General features: G+C 39.6%; 4 protein-coding genes across 6 annotated transcripts in view; 2 read left to right on the forward strand and 2 right to left on the reverse strand.

The window, feature by feature from the left end:
- Positions 1-331: 331 nt before the first annotated feature.
- Positions 332-6,750, forward strand: mturn (maturin, neural progenitor differentiation regulator homolog (Xenopus)). Of its 2 annotated transcripts, XM_055157685.1 has the most exons (4): positions 332-780; positions 927-1,046; positions 4,623-4,745; positions 5,315-6,750. In XM_055157685.1, the coding sequence occupies exons 1-4, from the start codon at positions 622-624 to the stop codon at positions 5,420-5,422; spliced, it is 510 nt and encodes a 169-aa protein (XP_055013660.1). In that variant the 5' UTR covers positions 332-621; the 3' UTR covers positions 5,423-6,750. The 2 variants fall into 2 exon arrangements, with proteins under 2 accessions (XP_055013660.1, XP_020788557.1); XM_020932898.2 differs by lacking the exon at positions 927-1,046 and having other exon boundaries at positions 5,315-6,749.
- A 391-nt stretch (positions 6,751-7,141) lies between these two features.
- On the forward strand, positions 7,142-11,645 carry LOC110167227 (E3 ubiquitin-protein ligase ZNRF2-like). 2 transcript variants are annotated; one of them, XM_020932550.2, is made up of 4 exons: positions 7,146-7,827; positions 10,186-10,281; positions 10,792-10,897; positions 10,959-11,645. In XM_020932550.2, the coding sequence occupies exons 1-4, from the start codon at positions 7,509-7,511 to the stop codon at positions 11,014-11,016; spliced, it is 579 nt and encodes a 192-aa protein (XP_020788209.1). In that variant the 5' UTR covers positions 7,146-7,508; the 3' UTR covers positions 11,017-11,645. The 2 variants fall into 2 exon arrangements, with proteins under 2 accessions (XP_055013259.1, XP_020788209.1); XM_055157284.1 differs by lacking the exon at positions 10,186-10,281 and having other exon boundaries at positions 7,142-7,827.
- An 84-nt stretch (positions 11,646-11,729) lies between these two features.
- Positions 11,730-13,745, reverse strand: gstr (glutathione S-transferase rho). The gene is made up of 6 exons (XM_020932478.2): positions 13,451-13,745; positions 12,995-13,060; positions 12,814-12,919; positions 12,409-12,527; positions 12,239-12,327; positions 11,730-12,157 (listed from the first exon to the last, which is right to left on the reverse strand). Exons 1-6 carry the CDS (start codon positions 13,616-13,618, stop codon positions 12,025-12,027), a joined length of 681 nt encoding a protein of 226 aa, XP_020788137.1. The 5' UTR covers positions 13,619-13,745; the 3' UTR covers positions 11,730-12,024.
- A 1,205-nt stretch (positions 13,746-14,950) lies between these two features.
- Positions 14,951-18,331, reverse strand: part of fhod3a (formin homology 2 domain containing 3a) — a 35,963-nt gene continuing 32,582 nt past the window's right edge. The window contains 7 exon segments of the mRNA XM_055157670.1: positions 14,951-15,697; positions 15,776-15,940; positions 16,368-16,581; positions 17,055-17,078; positions 17,212-17,416; positions 17,863-18,053; positions 18,123-18,284. Of these exon segments, the coding sequence (XP_055013645.1) occupies positions 15,615-15,697; positions 15,776-15,940; positions 16,368-16,581; positions 17,055-17,078; positions 17,212-17,416; positions 17,863-18,053; positions 18,123-18,284 (1,044 nt within the window). The 3' untranslated portion in view covers positions 14,951-15,614.

Below are 18,331 nucleotides of genomic sequence, written 5' to 3' on the forward strand. Positions count from 1 at the left end.
TAATATGACAATTGTAATTTTAGGTCCACAGAAAAAAAAATTAAGTAACTGTATTCCAATAAACTATTATACATTCAAATTACACAATTCTACCACAGACTACAGCCTACAGCCTCGATTCTGACATGAGCCGCACAACACTTATATATGTGGCCTATACCGTAGGCCTAATGTAAAGATTCTTTCTTATGCTTTATTCTAAATGGCTTATTTAAATAGGCCACAGCCAAATGTCCATTGTTTTGGTTGCTGTGGAGCACGAGGTTGATGACTCAGTTCTCCTCAGTGAGTCTCTTGGCGCGCTCCTGCAGTCTCTCCCGTGGACGTTTGCCCGGCACCGCACTTCGTCATCGCGTCGCTCAGCTCCACGCTGCGTCCTTTCGCGCGTGCATGTTGGGAGCGACGGACGGGCTGATTTCATAACGCGGCCAGAACCAGAGGGATGGGGCAGTAATAGCGAACGCCGGACCTATTTAACATTTCTGGCTATAAAACGTGCGTCCCAGACAATGTCTTCAAGTTGTTGCTGATGCTGCGGTCTACACGCCTTTTATTTGTGTCTCGAGCATCTTAGCCGTGACGTCAAGCCCAGCGGGAGCCAGGCGCAGCGCGGAGCGGAGCATGGACTTCAAGCATCTGGTGGAGGCGGCGGAGAAGTGGTGCACTGGCAACCCTTTCGACCTGATCTTCGCTGAGGAGGACGACGAAAGGCGGCTGGACTTCTATGCGGAACCTGGCGTCTCCTTCTACGTGCTGTGTCCGGGAGGCACCGACACATTCGTAAGTTAGGGCCCATAGCACCCTCTCTGTCTGACTATATTGTATTTTGGCCTAGGTGTGTCGCTGTGCGTTACGCGTGGCCTCTGTCCCGATATGGTAGTTGGCCTGTTTTGTTGCTGAGGTGATGATGTCATTTTTTGTTTTAGTGCGGTGAAGTCTGTGCTGTAGGCTATCTACCATCACATCCCAATGTACAGTCCCTGAACCACAACGTCAAACCATCCGGGTTACAAGAGGACGCACGCCTTCACCATAAAGGAAAACAGGCCAGTGTCAGAATAGGCTATCATCTTGAGAGGTCTACAGATAGCCTATAGGCTACAGACAAATTGTTGTCAAATTTCAAGTTTCTTAGTTTGTACAAGCAAAGCGTGCTAGTTGCCTCAGGTAAGAGTATAAAATAACCCACTTAGGTTAAAACTGAAGATTAAAGTAACAAAACTGTTAAATTTCATATAGCCTAGGCTATAGGCCTTTATTTACTTACTGAGACTACTCAATCAGATCTTCCTTTTGATAAAAAAAATAAATACATTTTGCCTACTTTATAGGCAAGAGCCGACAACTTACCAATATGTAGGTTATTTTGACATGACTAAATATGGTAAGTCGCAGTTATAAAATATATTCACCCATTACAACAGTCAGCTTTAGCAGGATGAATCCAGTCACCTTTTCACTTTTAAAGCAACAAGAAGGTATTTTTCCATAACTCAAAATTGACACATTCAAGTACAGATATTTCAATATGGTGAAGATCTTTTTATTTTATTTTTATAAAGTGTAATGGCAAGAGACATTTCCTCCTTTTGCAAAATATATGTTGTGGGTTGTTGTGGGAGAGGCATTTGATGTACATAGAATCAATAATAATACTTACAAATGAACTCTTTTGTGGTGTTGACAACTACAATTGAAAAAGTGAAAAGCCATACATTTTTTTTAACAATTAATAAAAAAATATATAATTAAAATTAGTTGTGGATGTTAAGCAGGAGAGTTGTATTGTTTGTCCTGTGTGCTCTCCTTGTGCACTGGCTCTGTCAGAGTGAAGCAGAGCAGCTGTAGCAGATGGACATGACCCTGGACAGAACTCTGCTCACTCAATAACACATTATGTCACACACTGACCACTGGCTTCTTTCCTCTGCGCCTGCCCAGCCCTGCTCCATACAACACAACACACATAAAGAGAAAAAAATAAACTGCAAAATCTGGGGCTTTCCACTGGCACTGATGAAAAACACAGCTCTATAATAAGTCCAAGTCTGAAATCCAGATCAAACCCTGAGCTTACACAGTCTACAGGGAGGTAATGTTATATAAGAGGGCAGCAGTAGGGGGTTAAGGATCCCTTCAACAATAGCGCTCCCCAGTGCGGATGAATAATAAATGTATGGGACAGGAGCCATGTCTTCTAAAGGGAGGTGAACTGGTGAGCATATGAAACTCAATAGAGATACAGTATTAGCTTATTATATTGAATACAACACACTGTAAATGTGGATGTGGTTATGTGCATTTGTTCTAAGTAAATCTGTAGTATTTTTAATAACAAGATGTCCAGATTCAAAGCTTAACAGTGTCCCGAGGAGCCATGGCAAAGAGATGGCAGCTAAATTACATAATCATTCTGCAGAGCCATAGAAAACTGCATATAGAGGGCTGAGTTCAGGCACGCTATGAGATGAGCAGACAGGGCAAAGGCATTCCTTAACAATGGCTACTGTGTAAGGGCCATCTTCATTATCTTTGAATAAAATTAGTAATTAATAATAACAATATAAAAATGCAATAAATTGAATAAACAAATCATGTAAAGTAAATGTATATTAAAATTTATTCATGACATTTGTTTTCTTGCCAAAAACATTGTAAAAAGATCATATCTTATATTTGCCTTTGATTTAATATTTGAAAAGCAAAATTAACGTGTTGAAGATACAAAGAAAATCATTGTAACACTGCAGTCTAATAGAAACCATTAGACTACAGAGCATGTTTAGACTGGGAGAAAACAAGGTGTACCAAGGTAATCCACATAGAAATGGATAGAGCTTGCAAACTCAACAGAGAGCCCACAAGGTTTGGGAATACAACCCACGATTTTCTTGTTATGACCTGCCACTCACACATTTAAAACAGATTATTATTGACAGCTCTACCCTTACAAGTTGTATTCTATTATTTACAATATTTTGTTCAAAACTATATTGACATACATACAGTCACATGTCCTATTGTTTCTCCCCACCATTTTCTTATCAGTGTGTATTTTGCACATGACCATACATCTGTGCTATCTCTGATTAGCCTCAATAACAGACAGTCTCCCTTTAAGCACAATTAGATTTTGTTACTTTCATTTGATCAATACAGCTATCAGCAAGCAGCCTCATGCTGCTCCTTTGCACTGCTTGTCTCCATTTGCTTTGTTTTCAGAAAAAGCTGCAGGAAGGTGTCAGTGCTCATTTCTCCACAAGAGGGTGCACTTGGGTCTGTTCCACTAATATCAAAAGCTACAATATTTATGCCAAAAAAAGGATATGAGATTACAAGTTCCGTGTTTGATGCTTTATTTATTTATTTATTTTTTTCACAGCTCAAGGAGAAAGGTATTGCTCTATAGACACTTGTCTTCTTGTTATAATTAAAATACAAACCCCAAAAAATTCACAAGATTCACAGGGCTCTCATGTGACTTCCAAAAATCTCCCTGAAAGCAAGTTTGTACCAGGTGCTCAAAAACATTGAATGCACATTTTGGCACTACTAACCTTGTGTATGCAGCAAAGAATACCATATTACATACATTGCCAAATACAAGTAGAAGCATTAATGTAATATGAGAATGGGGCTATTGACTGCATAGCTGGAGTGGGTCCAGCAGTGTGCCTCAGACAGAGGCTTTTTCACAATATCCCGCAAGTGACTGGCAATATGCAAGAAGGAAGTTTAATATGATCAAGGCGTGACACCTCATATCAAGGAAATAACACCGCACTTCAAGGTTTTATTTGCCTCAATCACACAAGAGGCTCATTACAACTATGATATTACTCAGCAGTATTCCCAAATTGGTAATACAAAGTGTGTGAATGCAAGTCATAAAAATACCATGGGAAAATATCAGATATAATGCCTTTCACACTATTAGGTCACATTCTGTTTTATGATCCAATGGATCTCAAGAGAAATAATATTGTTTTTTATGTTCAGAAAGTGAATGTAATGTTGCTTTGGTCTTCAAGAATATCAGTGTTACAAAATGTGCCACTAAATGTCTAGTAATCTGTAATATGGTGGGTTTATGTTAGAACCTCTTATTTAATACCTAATTTTCAAGATATGGAGACTGACGCACAACTTCATTGCCTTGGCATCCTTTAGTTAGATTACCATATTAATTATTATTATTATTATTATTATTATTATTATTATTATTATTATTATTATTATTATTATTATATCATGGTATTATGATGGTAAGAATGAGTAAATAACTTTTCTGGTGGGGTCTGCCATCTGCTTGACTCCAAGGACATGTTATTGCATAGAATTTCCCACAGTATGGCTTTACATCTAGGTTTTGTTTCTAAAACATACATCCAAAAAAAGATCTGCAACTTGGCTTGGTGGTGCCACCTGAAATTTTATACCAAACTGTGAAATATTTCAGGCAAAAAACACAATTACATCTTCATGGAGACAAGCAGGTGGTGGGTGCTCAATCAAAAAGTAAAATAATGCATCTTTTTAATGTGTGACAGATCCATATAGAGAAAGTCCAAACACGTTTTAGAAGTGGATTCTCTATTTACCTTGTACGTGTCTCCCTGCAGCATGTGTGGAGTGAGAGCGAGGACTGTCTGCCCTTCCTGCAGATGGCGCAGGACTACATCTCATCCTGTGGGAAGAAGACCCTGCCTGAGGTGCTGGAGAAGGTCTTCATGTCATTTAGGCCTGTAAGTAAGACAAAATATCAGCCATTCTCACACACTCAAATTAGGTGATTAAACCAGAAACATAACGGTGACCTCTGCTATATGTCTAGTATCATGTCATCACAGATACACAATGTCCTCCTAGGCAGGGGCTGCAGGATGCTCTGATCCAATATAATCAGTTAGGCATTTGCTATAGACTTGTGTGTATACTGGGGTACTGGTAGCTGATTAATGTTTAACCTATTTATTATAATGTGGAAAAGGCACTCAAATACTGTTAATTTCTCTTCCAAATAAAATAATTATGCAAAAATAAAAAAACAGTAAAGAGATAACAAAGGTTAATTATCGAGTATAAAGTGAAAATTTTCATCTGCACAGCCATAACTTTTAACACATACTCGACGGACTAATATGATAGGACAGAAAAAACAATGGGAGCAAAATTGGTACTGAGGGTTAAGACAAAAAGACAAACAAACAAAAAACAGATTACTTAATACGATTTTCTGAACCCATGTTAAATATTATCCTGGGCAGTAAATTATTATTTGATAACACTAACTTATTTTCTATGTCTCCACCAGCTCTTAGGTCTCCCAGACATAGATGACGACAGTTTTGAGCACTACCATGCTGACATGGAGGGTGAACCAGGGCCCGACCACCAGCAGATGGGAGTCAGTCAGCAGTGAGGGGGTTCCAAATGGAGGGCGCGCTCTAGAAAGCTGCTCATCGGCCCAATTCTTACCATTCAACAATCTTACACAGACACACACACTTAAATATATCTCCCTTGAATGTTCTGTGCTGCTTTGCTTCCTCTGATGGGCGCACTTTGTTGCTCTGTGTTGACCCCTTTTTAGACAAACACACACATAGGTGGGCTACGTGAGCGGCAACCATGTACAATGCAACTTTATCATAATCATTCACCTTCTGGGTAGTTAAAGTTAAACGGCAGAGCAATATTACATCAGCTGGCTTTGTTATGAAGAACGGCAGTCAGATGGTTACAGCAATACGCACTTTCCTGTGTGGATTTTGAGATCAGTGTGGGAGATAGCCTAGTTTCTGTGGTTGTCTGTTGACTCAGAGGCTACATTGAGGGAAGATGGGTGAAAAGGTGACGGTTGGAGGCTTCAACTGCAGTAACACCCAAGCTAGATGATAACATTTTCTGTTTAGGGAACAAGCAAAAGGGGGGTTTTGTTGTGATGTAATCCCAGGTGGTTGTTGGCAACTGGTCTGCCCCAGTTATAACACATATGCTCCTATTGTGTGCAGCTCAACAGTAGAATGGGTCATTTCTAGAGTATAGTGTGCCTCTTAATGTTTCAAATTAAATTAAATTATCTTGATAAGAGGATGTTTTAGGCAGTGACTATTATATGACAACAAGAAGGCCCACGCTGCAGCAGCTGAAGTGCTTCCCAGTTTGGGTGTCTCATTCTGTCACATGACACCTCGGCGCTATTGTACTGTAGTCTTCCTGGTTGGTGGTTCACTCTTTGCCCTATTTTTTTCTTTAAAGCTCTGTTTGGCTGGATTCCCTGAAATTGGCCCAACTAAAATCCAACCTTGTGTTGTCAACGCTCTCCAATACTAAAACACGGGCTGTTTGGTAGACCTTTATAGTGTCCTGAAAAACATGTCATGAGCCCTCTCTATTGTCACAATGCATTATTGTAAATCACTTATGCACTGCAAAGCTTGGATTCCTTTTTAAACACTCCGCCCTAAACGTTTAAGACTGTTTTTAGCACTTTTGTTTGGCCTGTTGCCCCCGCTTGTAAATGTTTTGTCTTTATAATCTTATTTATTAAGTGTTCCTACTGCAGTGAATCTTTTGTTTGTCATTATAGACGTGTGCGTGTGAGGTTGTTCAATAAACGTGTCATACGAATGTTTCAAAGTCATCTTGTTGTGCATCTTTGTAAACTAAAGTTGATGAAACCCGCCGAGCAAAACATGGACGGCTTCTCGTGTATCACCCCGTGCACTTAAAACACTAGCGCGCACAACAGCCCTCTGGCGGTGCTGCTGCTCTGTACGTCACATCCCACCTGACGTATCCACAAAGAGACACGTGAAGCTCAAATAAATAACCTGTAAATTCGAATTCAAAATAAAAGCGCTGCCTCTTGCGACCGTCTCCATAACAAAGTCACATAAGCCAATGAATTCATTCACGATAAAGCGGCTATAGGCTACTGAGCTTACAATTATATACAGACTGTCCACTGCTCTTACGTAGCGTATTTATACAGTTATGCTCGGCTACACCGAGTGTGGGTTCTCAAATTTGTCTTAACTGTGTGTGTATATAGGTGAGTTTTACTCTGAAGGGAAAATTTCCTGTTGCCTTATTGTGTCATATGGAACTTGCTGGGGGAGGAGAGCAGCCCTTGCTTATATTTTTCTTCTAAGGCACACGCAGTTGTCCACAAAAACAAACTTGAACCAGACGAGCCTGGGGTCGACAAGTGTGCTTATATTTTTCAGCAAGGCCTTCGACAAAAGCTTCATAATGGGCTGCCTGTGCGTACGGTAAAGAAGAGTTGGTTTAAGGAAAAAAAACACAATTTGGTTATTATGCGGCCGTGAAAGCGCACTTTACGCACAGCGCGCACCATGATACTGTAAAGGTTTGGGACACTTCTTGGCTCCATTGTTTGCCGTCGTCCTTTGTTTGGCGTTGTTCAACGCGTTGGCTGTCAGTATCATGAATCGTGTGTAAATCTTATCAAGAACAACGAAAGGAGTACACAGTGAGCCGACATGGGGGGCAAACCGAGCAGCCCTGTGTTTGATGGCAGGACTCGGGCTTATTCCAGCTCCGATCTTCCGTCTGGAAACTCCAACGGCGGAGACAGAATTGCAGGTTTCAGATACACAAACGGCCCGGAGGGCCCTAGGATCCGGTATACAGGAGGAGGCCCTGTGGGCTCTGGACTCAGCATCCCGACTGGCCGGACAGGGGCTCACGTATTCACCCAGAGTGTGGATGGCACAGATGGTGACCACGAGGTCCCCCCCGAGGGTCACCGGCTGTTCATTGGCTCTTTGCCGGCTCAGCTCAACTCTCACCTGCTGGGAGGTAAGAGGGGCTAACGATGGAGCACTAAAGCAGTAAACTATGAGACCAAGTTATAATTGAAGGTGTATTGTGTTATTGTAGCTGCATAACGCCACGGGATATTTATCAAATGTTCATCATGTCCCAAGGGCGCAACGAAACTGTTTCACGAGGCCCCGTGGGCTATGAGGTTGTGGAAAAACATCAACCAATATATTGATAAAAACAACGTATTTCTCATTGAACTCTTTTTCTCTTTGAATAATCAATTTAAAATGCTTTATGGTCTTGAAGCTAACAATAAAATAGACTACCCAATAGTCTGAATTTCTCATTATTTTTCTGTGTGTGTCACACAGTGTATAATATTAATAACGACTCCCACAAAGCAGTCCAGTGGTTTACTGTGTGCAGCTACAGGTGGTGCCCACTGTTACTTGTTACAGTTGTGTCTTTTCTGTTGTGTGGTTTAAAACGGACCTGTTTTTCACTCACTTAGTCTGCCAGAAAAGAGTGTATTATGTAGGTCAGCCGATAAGAGCTTCCTGCTGGTTACACATTGCCTGATAGACACACATGTGCACACGCACGCACATACGCGCACATACACACACACACACACACGCGCGCGCGCGCGCACACACACACACACACACACACACACACACACACACACACACACACACACACACACACACACACACACACACACACACACACTTTTTAAAATCAAGCGTTGGGAGATTTTGATAAAACAAGTCATCTGACCCCAAGGCTTCTTTCATAACACTGGTTTTGTTATCAACTAGGCAAGGAGCATGGAGCTCAAGCTATTGCAAATAGCCTCAAAGTTCAAAATATGTGTAAAATAAAAAAGAATCAACAAAAGTAAAAACATTAAAAAAGCATTGACAGACCCAAAGACCTTTTATTTCGACAGCATCTCAACATGAGGCAAATTACATATTTTATGATGTTGCAATTTTATGTTGTAACAATCAGGTGCTAATATGAAAGAGTGAAAAGTAAATATATTAAGTGAATGACTAACGGGAATAGATTGTAATTTTCAAATGAGGAAGTCAAATTATTCTCCCTATTAACAACCTTTGCTCTCTGGATTCACAGAGAGTCTAAGGCCAACGTGTGTCACTTGGCCTATTTCCGGGATCACACGAACCAATCACTGAGTTCACAACCCCTGGCCAATTAGTGGCATACACATTATATACATGACATACTTTTTAGTTTGTAGTAGTAGTAGTATTAGGTAGTGTTTTAACTTTTGTATGCAAAACAAAAGGAAGTTGTGACATTGCAACATTATGATATTCATTAAATCAGTATTGTGCAATTGTTTGTAGAAATTTTAACTACAGAGTTAAAACAGACTGTTTTGTAATTAATTGCCTTCTAGCCTTGCGTTAGTACCTTAGTCTGTGTATAGAGCACACAAAAACATAAAAGCATATCATTAACTGACACTGATAGTCCTGGAAACTTTAATATGATGATTTTATGACACAAGCATTGATTGAGAACATTTTGAGGCTATAATTTATTAGAAGAAACATTTCAAACTGTAGCTGTGCTGTTTTTCCTCTGTTTTGCATCTCTTGAGCAAAACTAACAGGCTTGCAGTAGGCTACCTCAGGGTTCCTCTTCTTATTACACTCCAAAAAGCATGTGAGACGTGTTGCTGCAAGGCCTCAAGGCCTAGAAAACAAACACTTTTGCTTCGACTTTAAACTACTTCTCCAATGCTCAAATTTTTGTAGCTTTTTAAAATAGATTCTCAAAAATAATCATCTGGAATCATGGTACTGGAAAAAATAAGATTTTTAGTAAAAAGCCAGTAAAAAGCATAAAGCCAGATTTTCAGACCATAAACAGTACAATTTTACTGTTGTTAAATAACTTTATCCAAAAGAACTACTACTACTGAGTGCAATATTACAATATTACTGAGTCAAACCCAAGCCTGAATAAACAGAAATAGCAAGTACTGTGAAAAGCTTCTGGTGAAAAACCTGTCATATCTTTGTACCAATAAATGCACAATAGCTGGCAGTACGTTTGTTGTGGTGAAATGCAGAGTAAAAACAAAGTCCTGACATTTGAATCATGTAAAAAGCCAATTCATTTGAATTAGCTGAGCTGGCATTACAACAATTAACAATGCTAACTGATTATAAAGATTGCAACAGACTCCTACATAAAGATAGTTAAAACAATAAGATTTCGGGTCAGACTAGGCCTGCATAAGGTCAGGCACCAGCTTAGTGTCCCACAACTGCTCTGTGCTTATAGCAATAAACGTATTATGGGTATTGTTAGGGCATCTGAGAGCTTATTTCTTCCTTTGTTTGCTTCCTCCAGGCTTCCACTGCCCTGTGTGCTCCAAGTTTATGGCCACAGATGAGATAGAGAAGCATCTGCTCATGTGCTTCAGCAAAACTCGCCTCACCTACAACAGTAAGGAAGAACTGGGTGGAGATGTTATTGTCTATATTATGAAAGATGATAACATTTCACAACTTTCATTTAGGGATATTAAAGTTATAGTACTGAATTGGATTCTATAGCAGCAGTACTATCACTAAGAAGTGACAAAAATAATAGTTGTATAAAATGGTACATAGACTCGACATAATAAATCACTCTGTAATAACTGCATAGTGTATGTTTACAGATTAATGGTTATAACTACTAAGAATACTTATTATATGCCTCACATCTAGATGACACCGTTACAGTGCAGAGGGTGTGAACAGCTGAAGAAAATGTAATGAAAAGTAGAGTGATACTGCACATTGCCTACTGTACCTATATCTATAACATAAGCCTGCATTTACTGAACCCATACTACTACATCACCATTGGAACACAGTGCATGTATAGGATAGTTCTTTCGTAATGAATACATTAGATTGTTTACTTTCTGGTTACTATCATGTTACATTTAAATTGCTTTATGTTTGGCAGAGGACATACTATCCAGAGACTCGGGGGAGTGTGCCATATGTTTAGATGAAATGGAGCAGGGGGACACAATCGCTCGGCTGCCCTGTCTCTGCATCTACCATAAAGGGTAAATTGACAGTCTTAAAGTTACAATGTTTACACATGTCTGAGTTTTGCTTTCATCACAGATGCATAGATGAATGGTTTGAGGTGAATCGCTCATGTCCAGAGCACCCGGCGGACTAAAGACTTGCGTGGGACAGCACATAGCCCTGACCTCACCCAGCTCTCAGGGATCAGACTTTTTGTCCAAAATCATTTGTTGCCTTAAAAAACAGCATTGAACTACATACTGCTCTTGCTGTTCAGAAAACCACTGTTGGAGCTGGCCACTAAATCAGTGAATGTGCCTGTGCTAACTCTACTACCTTTATGCCACCTGAGATCCAGCCAATCACATTTGGAGTGCTTTAAGCAGAAGACTTGTACAGCCAGAGTGGTGCAGGAATGACCTCTGCTACTCAATGGGGTGCCGAAGGCTGATGCTGTGCAATGTGAATGCGTAATGTGCCTGTACTAGCTTTAAGGAACAACCTTGGTATTGACGTTAGATATTAGAAGGACACAATGTAAATGTACCTTAAACTTAAAAATACAATCACGCAATTCTTGTTAGAACCACTTTCATTTGACTGTCTAGTTGAATGAGGAAATTACTAGTAATCATTATACTCCAAGGAGTGCCATAATATGCTGCTATGTCATAGACTGGAAAGTTTTCCTATTACCTTTGAACCTTGGTTCACTGTACTTTCTACTTGTACTGTAATGAGTTGCACAATAATAAATATATGTCTTAGTGTCCTTTACTAAAACTGAATTCATGTTGCAATTACATTTAAAAATGTTTTAGTTTAGTTTTAGAAAAAGTGAAATAAAACAAGAAAAATTGAAGGATATATTTTCCAAAGCTTGGCTGTATTTCTGTACAATGAAATGATAAGCTACAAGGCCATACATAAGTGCATTTGAAGTGGTGAACTTGAAACATTTTAAGGCATATAGAAGGGCCGCCTTCTTCTATACTAGTGCAATAATATCAATAGTGCAAATGCTTAAAGTCTAAACTCTAAATTAAATGGTAAAGCCTTGTTTAGTAGTTTAGAGTACATTATTATTGTATTGTAAAATTACGTGATGTTCATATGACCAAATTCTTTCTACTAGAGATGCTTGTTTCCTTCCTCTTGACTTCTAGACGTCTTTGAGTGTGTCCTGCCCTTTTGGGTTCTCCAGCCAGTGTGGGGGCCAGCTGGCTTTAATGCTGGGTCGGTCCTTTAGCAGAGCATGGTACTGTGCCAGTTTGGGATAACGATCGGCCAATAACCTAAAAAGTCAAGCCAAAAAAAAAAAAAGCATTTTAATTTTAAGTAGCCAATATATAATGATCAAAAATGCTTATATTTACCCATATCTAATGAGGTTAGCCACAGCTGGGAAGACAGTCACATCGGCCAGAGAAAACTGCTGACCAGCCAGAAAAGAACCTGAGCCCAACTGAAACAAAACCAAAAACACAGGTGTAAACAGATCAACAGATGTGAGGCATGCATTTTATGTTTGGAGATCAACACGAACCTTCTCCAAATACCCCTCCCACAGCTTAAGTTCAGTGGCCAGTTCATCTTTGCGTTTCCTCAGCACAGAATCGAGCCTCTCTGCTTCAGGAACATAATACTCATAATATATCACCGCATCTGGGAAAAAAATGCACAAATGTAGGCCTGTGTCCACGGAGAGTTCACTGTACACAAAATATGTTTTGCATGTTATGAGTGCCCCTATATTAGTGATCCAATTGGTTGTTAGACACTGGTTAAATACATGTGCGTCACAGATATTGGCCGATCTTATGAACTAACAGAAGGGGGCAGTGTTGGTTACTTTTTAATAACATCTGGATAACAAAGATTTATCTCGCTTAGAAACAAAGAATTCTCATTATATAGCAGCATTTGGCTATGGCATAATAGCAAGTCTTACTGATTTTGTCATTAAGGTTTAGACCCTCAAACATGCGCTGGTACATTAGAGCCAAGTCAGCAGAGGTGTCTGGGACCAGCTTATTCCCCTGGGACTTGAACTGATCCTGCAATAACAAAACATTACATCAGTAGTGCATAGTAATTAACAACACAAAGATTATTACAAGGTTACCTCTTACCTCAAGGTAAAAGCAAGCTGCATATGATTCGTTCACAATATTGTCCCCATGTTTGAAAGTTGGAAGCTAGGGAAAACAACGTGCAGTGATAAAATATTCAAGCTACTCACCAGGCTTTTGCTGAAATTAAGTATAAACCATTCAATTTAACATTTGGATATTTTAACTTAAAGAATAACGAACAAAATGGGTGCAAATAACATAAAAACAATTTCAAGCCAAAAGTCAACTCTCCAAAATAGAAGTGTTTTGCCATTGTTACGGGATGATTACTACATGGTCTCAATTATTACACTGCAATAAAATAGATAATGCCTTCTTGCTTAGTTATCGATATGAAGGAGAGCATTGTCATTTTCCAAAGGGCACTCTTCAATCTTAATGCATAACAGGCCGTACAGTAATTCTTTTTAAACACTAGGTTAACCTCTTTAACCTATATGCCGGTGAACCTACCTGTCCTCTAGGATTCAGGTTCAAAACCTCTTGAGACTTGTGCTCCATCTTATCAAAGGAGAGCAGTTTTTGGTTGTAGCCCTGCAAACCCTTCTCCTCCAGAGCGATCATGATCCTCCAGCAGGGAGCAGAGCCGGATCCCCAGTACAGAGTAATGTCTTTAGCCATGGTTTTACTTTTGCACCGGTTTTGCACGGTTTTACAGACAGTGAAGTCGAAACAACAGGTCTGCACTTGTAGAGTAAGTCAGATGATCTAGCGGACTACAGCTAGCTCACGGTCTGCTTCTTCATCTGGTGGTGAGCTGATAAATACTTCCAGAAAGCGTTGTCGCCCTCTAGCGGACAAGGAACTACAATAAGCCAATAATTATTTCATTTTCCAAACACCAGAGGACGAAGTGTCATGTCAAATGGCACAGCAGCGCTATATTTTATACTTTATTTATTATTTGTTAATAAATATCTTAAATTTATTTTTCAAAACAACCATATTTTAATTCCTTAAAGGGTAAAACGCCAGTGAAGTGCAACTGTCTTTAATAATTTGGCCTGTTTCGGGCATGGTTTCCAGAATTATGAAGGTAACTCGGGTTATACTATATGCAGTGCCTGATTCATTCACAGTATAAATATATAGTCTACATTGGGGGCTAAAACACAAAAACGACCGAATAATTCGCAGCTGAACAGAACATTTGTGAAACACTTTGTGGTTTAAAAAGGCACTCGGGTTAATCTTGTGCACCTCACGACTCTCTCCTTTCTCAGAAGCAGCTTGTAACTGTAGCACTGCAGCCTCTTCTCCTCCATAGCGTTCATTGGCGTCCAGCAGGTGGCAGAGCCGGACACACACAGAAGTCTCATTCTTTTGGCCATGAACAAAATAAGCACTTTCTAAAAGCAGTAGAGTAGTAGCAGACTGTACTACAACTTAAGTCGACCTGGTTCCAACAAAAGTCAGTAGTTGTTTTTAATTGCTTTTTATTGATCTCTTTGCCGCCATTCCCACTCGTGTGAACAATACAGTCAGAAATTGAAATGTTCATATTTAAGTAAAAAAACGAAAATACCCAAGTATTTTATATTTAGTTTTTATTGCAGAAAGTGTATACACTGCGAGTGTATGCAACAGGCTGCACGTTGAGCACACTGCTCTGTATGACGTGATCCAAAATGTCCCAAAATCTGTTCAAGTCAATACAAAGTATAAAGTGACCACTATGTTCAGTACAAATCCAGCCGTGTCCTTGGAGCAAAAATATTAAAAACTCTAATTTAAGCAAATGTATTTCATTTTAAATACAATTCACAGAATAGCGTGACCACCAGGCTATAATACAAATTTCTACAGAAATTACAAAAAAATAATACACAACCAGAACACTCTAAACATGCTGTGTGATACAGATATTCGCAGCTATCGCGCACATTTACACAATGTTGCAGATCTCTGGTTGTCCTTCAAACTTTACACTTCAAGCAGTTGAAGTCTTAAACTTTTTACACTTTACAATTTATGTAAAACATTTTGTCTTTGAGTTCATTCTACCTTTCATTGTGTGTAAGTCAAGAATGAGAGTAAGGTGCAATTATCCACACATTTGAATACAAAAAGACTATCTTCAAATTGCAAATAAATACTGAGAACAATTAGGCAAGTAACCGGTGTCCATCACATAATGACAACAAATATACTGACCAAAAGCAGAGAACACAGAAGGGCAGATTCTGGCATGATGGAAGGTGAACGAAGAATATCGAGATGAGCAAAAGAACAATATACTGATGCAAAGGCACTTAAGCCAAAAACCATCACTTTCTTTTGAAAAACTCAATTCTAAAGACTTTGGAATTTGTTGATATAGCTTGAAATAACCTGTAATTTATGTAATGCAAATTCACAGCTTAAAATAAAAACAGCATAATAAATACTGTACTGATATAATTTATCAGCAAAAAGTTTTTTATCAATATTTCAATATTTCTGTACTCCAGACATTTGGAATATAGAATATAATAGTTTTTCATTTATTACAATTATATTTGCACTACTGAGAGTCGCATAAGAGTCTGTGAAGACTAGCAGCTGACAAAGATGTGTGCACGCAAACACCAGCAGAGAAGGATCCACCTTAACGCCCAGTAGGATGAGGGGCAACTGATCAAATCGGTGGCTCAGGAGAATCGACTAATCCTAAAGCTAGAGCTTCTTCTGGAGTCAAACCACTTTTCAATGTCCGTCGCACTGAAATGAGAACACATGCACTTTTACATAACTGTATGCCTTTATATTTTAATGCAGTATTTGATGAAGGGGTCTTACGAGATTTGCGGTTAGCCCTGGACCTCCTCCTCTCTCTGGGCTGGGCTCGTGAAGAGGGACCTTGCGTGGCAGACCTCACTATTCGCTCCATGATTTCGTCAGCGGCATCTTCTCCTGTGATCTGTGCATCTTCAATGGCAGGGGTCCGTGCCTGCATGGTACGACCTGAACAAAGCATGAAATATTATTCACCAAACTTATATTTAGCACTGGTGAAATGCAGTAGCATATCCACAAACATACGCATTTGATGTAATTTAGCAAAGATAAAAACATAGATGATATTACATTTTAGAGCTACCATCTGTATTTGCAAATTTCTGAACCTGGAAGAAATTTACAAGAATATGCAAACTCCACATAGGAAGCCCCCTTATGGTCAAGGAATTGAACTCAAGTACTTAGCTTTGAGGCACCACAATATAAGACACTACAGATCAGTATTTCTTTTACAGTACAATGCAATCTGTTAAGATCTGAAACAAGATAATGTTCATGCAACTAAAACATAATTGTTCTATCTGTAGGCATTGCTTTAGAAAGGAAGTGAAAAACATCTTCACTATGTTCTTTAGTATTGTGTCCCTCTTACCTCCGCGCCCTGGTCGAGAGCGTGTGCGTGTCCGTAGTCCTGGTACTCCACTCCCCTCCTTGTCTCCTCCACTAAGACTGTTTCTAAGGACGGCCTTCATGTGCTCATGCTCTGCAGCGTCTTCAGCGTGGCCCAGGCCTTGAGGCTGCTCACTGTCCTGACTGAAGCTTGGACCACTGTTACTGGTACTGGTGCTTGAGCTGTGCCGACCACACTAAACGCAGACACATACAGTTTATAAACATACAGTATAATACATTACATGTGGAAGTAGGGCTGGGAAATTAATTGAGTGGTCCTCATTTCTAGTGGTCAGTTATCATCTGGGATCTTTTTAAATAAGAGGTCATCAACTAATCTTCTGTCATGATTTGGAGCAGTTCAGACTTTGGAGTTATGTGGTAAAGATTAAAGGTCTGTCACGATTATGTTCAGGAAATGTATATAAAAAGCCATTTATATTTGTTTTCAATTTAATCAAATAAAATTGAAAAGCAATATGATATAAAAAAAAATCCTGATAACCCACCCCTGTGTGGATATGATTCTACGATTCACACAAGACACAGCAAACGCTTAAGATGCAGCCAGTTCAGCTTTGAATAATGGTGTTTAAAGGTAATGAAAAAGTGTTAGGTGTCTCATGCAGAAGGTAATCATGCAAGAGGGCAGAACACATGGTGATACCTCAATCTCCTCTTCATCCTCAGACTACAGGGAAGAAATAGTGGAAAAGGAAATGGAAATGTAAGGAAGGGCCCAGGTGGATTTGCAGTGAAAATGAAAAAGGTAGAGCCAAATTAAAAGGGGTCATATTTAAAACATTGGGATGTGTGACACTCACAGGAGCATTGACATCCATGATCATCTTCCCTCTGGTTTTGTTGCGCTCGCGATGGTCTGCTCTTTTCTGCTTCTGTTGTAACACACGCTCTCTGGTCGTTCGATATTCTAGTGCAAACTCACTCAATATTTTACTAAACCTATGAACACTGATTTCTCTAACGCTGTAAGCAGGCTGACCAAGGTACAGCAGGAATGAATGGAACCTAAAGAAATGGAAAAAAAAATCACCAAAACAGATAACAATGAAAGAATAGGAAATACTTAAAGGTGCACTATGTAACTTTTCTGGTGGGTCTGCCAACTGCATGTTATCATGGAGATGTAATTGCTCTGACTGGAATGTTCCACAGTATGACTTATCTATCTACAGTTGTATTTATCGCAAAATAAAATTACTTTAAAACATTGCTTGAATTTTCCCTCCATAAGGGATGATTCAAGGTGGGAAACACCTACAGAGGTTGTGGAGAATGAGTGAGCCAAGATCCTGTGGGACTTCCAAATACAGACTGAGAGGCTGGTGATGGCGAACCAGTGTGTGTGTGTTTGTGTTCGTACTGTGGATAATCTCTCTATGATTCTGACCTGTAACTTAGCATGGTTGCGTCACTTGCTTTTGCCATGGAGATAAATAAGTTTAATGCCATACCTGTTGATGATTCTGCGATGAACTATCTTGAGGATAATTATTCTCTCTGCACAGTCTTTTAGGAAGTCAGACATCTTTTGCTTGAGCTGAGGCTTCATTTCATGTTTAGCTATCACCTTCAGATGATCCCATGAGGCTTTGCAGCGTCGCTCCATTTGGTACAGATTCTCCTGCAGCTGATCAAAATCCACCTGACACAAACCATGTCAAAGTAAGTCATACCATAAATAGACCTGTTATTAGAGTTTGATGTGTAGTACTTTTGCTGTCCTTGTGATGGCGCCAATCTCAGAGTAGAGATCTGTACTTTGAGGGAAGTTCTCCACCACAATGGAGCAGGCGTGATGTAGCAACGACTGTTTGTGAACTGTGTCCTTTACTTCAGGTACCTTCTCCAAGTATGCCAGCTCAAAACCTTTAGCCTATTAACATAAATACACCATTTGTGATCAAGAAATGTACTTTGTTT

Source organism: Boleophthalmus pectinirostris, unplaced genomic scaffold, assembly GCF_026225935.1.
Source record: "Boleophthalmus pectinirostris isolate CB_2022bp ecotype Guang Dong unplaced genomic scaffold, ASM2622593v1 HiC_scaffold_21, whole genome shotgun sequence".
NCBI lineage: Eukaryota > Metazoa > Chordata > Actinopteri > Gobiiformes > Gobiidae > Boleophthalmus > Boleophthalmus pectinirostris.

Coding starts and splice junctions, on each gene's coding strand:
- mturn (XM_055157685.1), top strand. CDS start 622: ATGGACTTCAAGCATCTGGTGGAGGCGGCGGAGAAGTGGTGCACTGGC. Junction 1,047..4,622: donor TTCACCATAAAGGAAAACAG/GCCAGTGTCAGA, acceptor GTCTCCCTGCAG/CATGTGTGGAGTGAGAGCGA. Junction 4,746..5,314: donor TCTTCATGTCATTTAGGCCT/GTAAGTAAGACA, acceptor TGTCTCCACCAG/CTCTTAGGTCTCCCAGACAT.
- LOC110167227 (XM_020932550.2), top strand. CDS start 7,509: ATGGGGGGCAAACCGAGCAGCCCTGTGTTTGATGGCAGGACTCGGGCT. Junction 7,828..10,185: donor CAACTCTCACCTGCTGGGAG/GTAAGAGGGGCT, acceptor TGCTTCCTCCAG/GCTTCCACTGCCCTGTGTGC. Junction 10,282..10,791: donor AACTCGCCTCACCTACAACA/GTAAGGAAGAAC, acceptor TATGTTTGGCAG/AGGACATACTATCCAGAGAC.
- gstr (XM_020932478.2), bottom strand. CDS start 13,618: ATGGCTAAAGACATTACTCTGTACTGGGGATCCGGCTCTGCTCCCTGC. Junction 12,528..12,813: donor AAACCTTAATGACAAAATCA/GTAAGACTTGCT, acceptor TTTTTTTCCCAG/ATGCGGTGATATATTATGAG. Junction 12,158..12,238: donor GCTAACCTCATTAGATATGG/GTAAATATAAGC, acceptor TTGACTTTTTAG/GTTATTGGCCGATCGTTATC.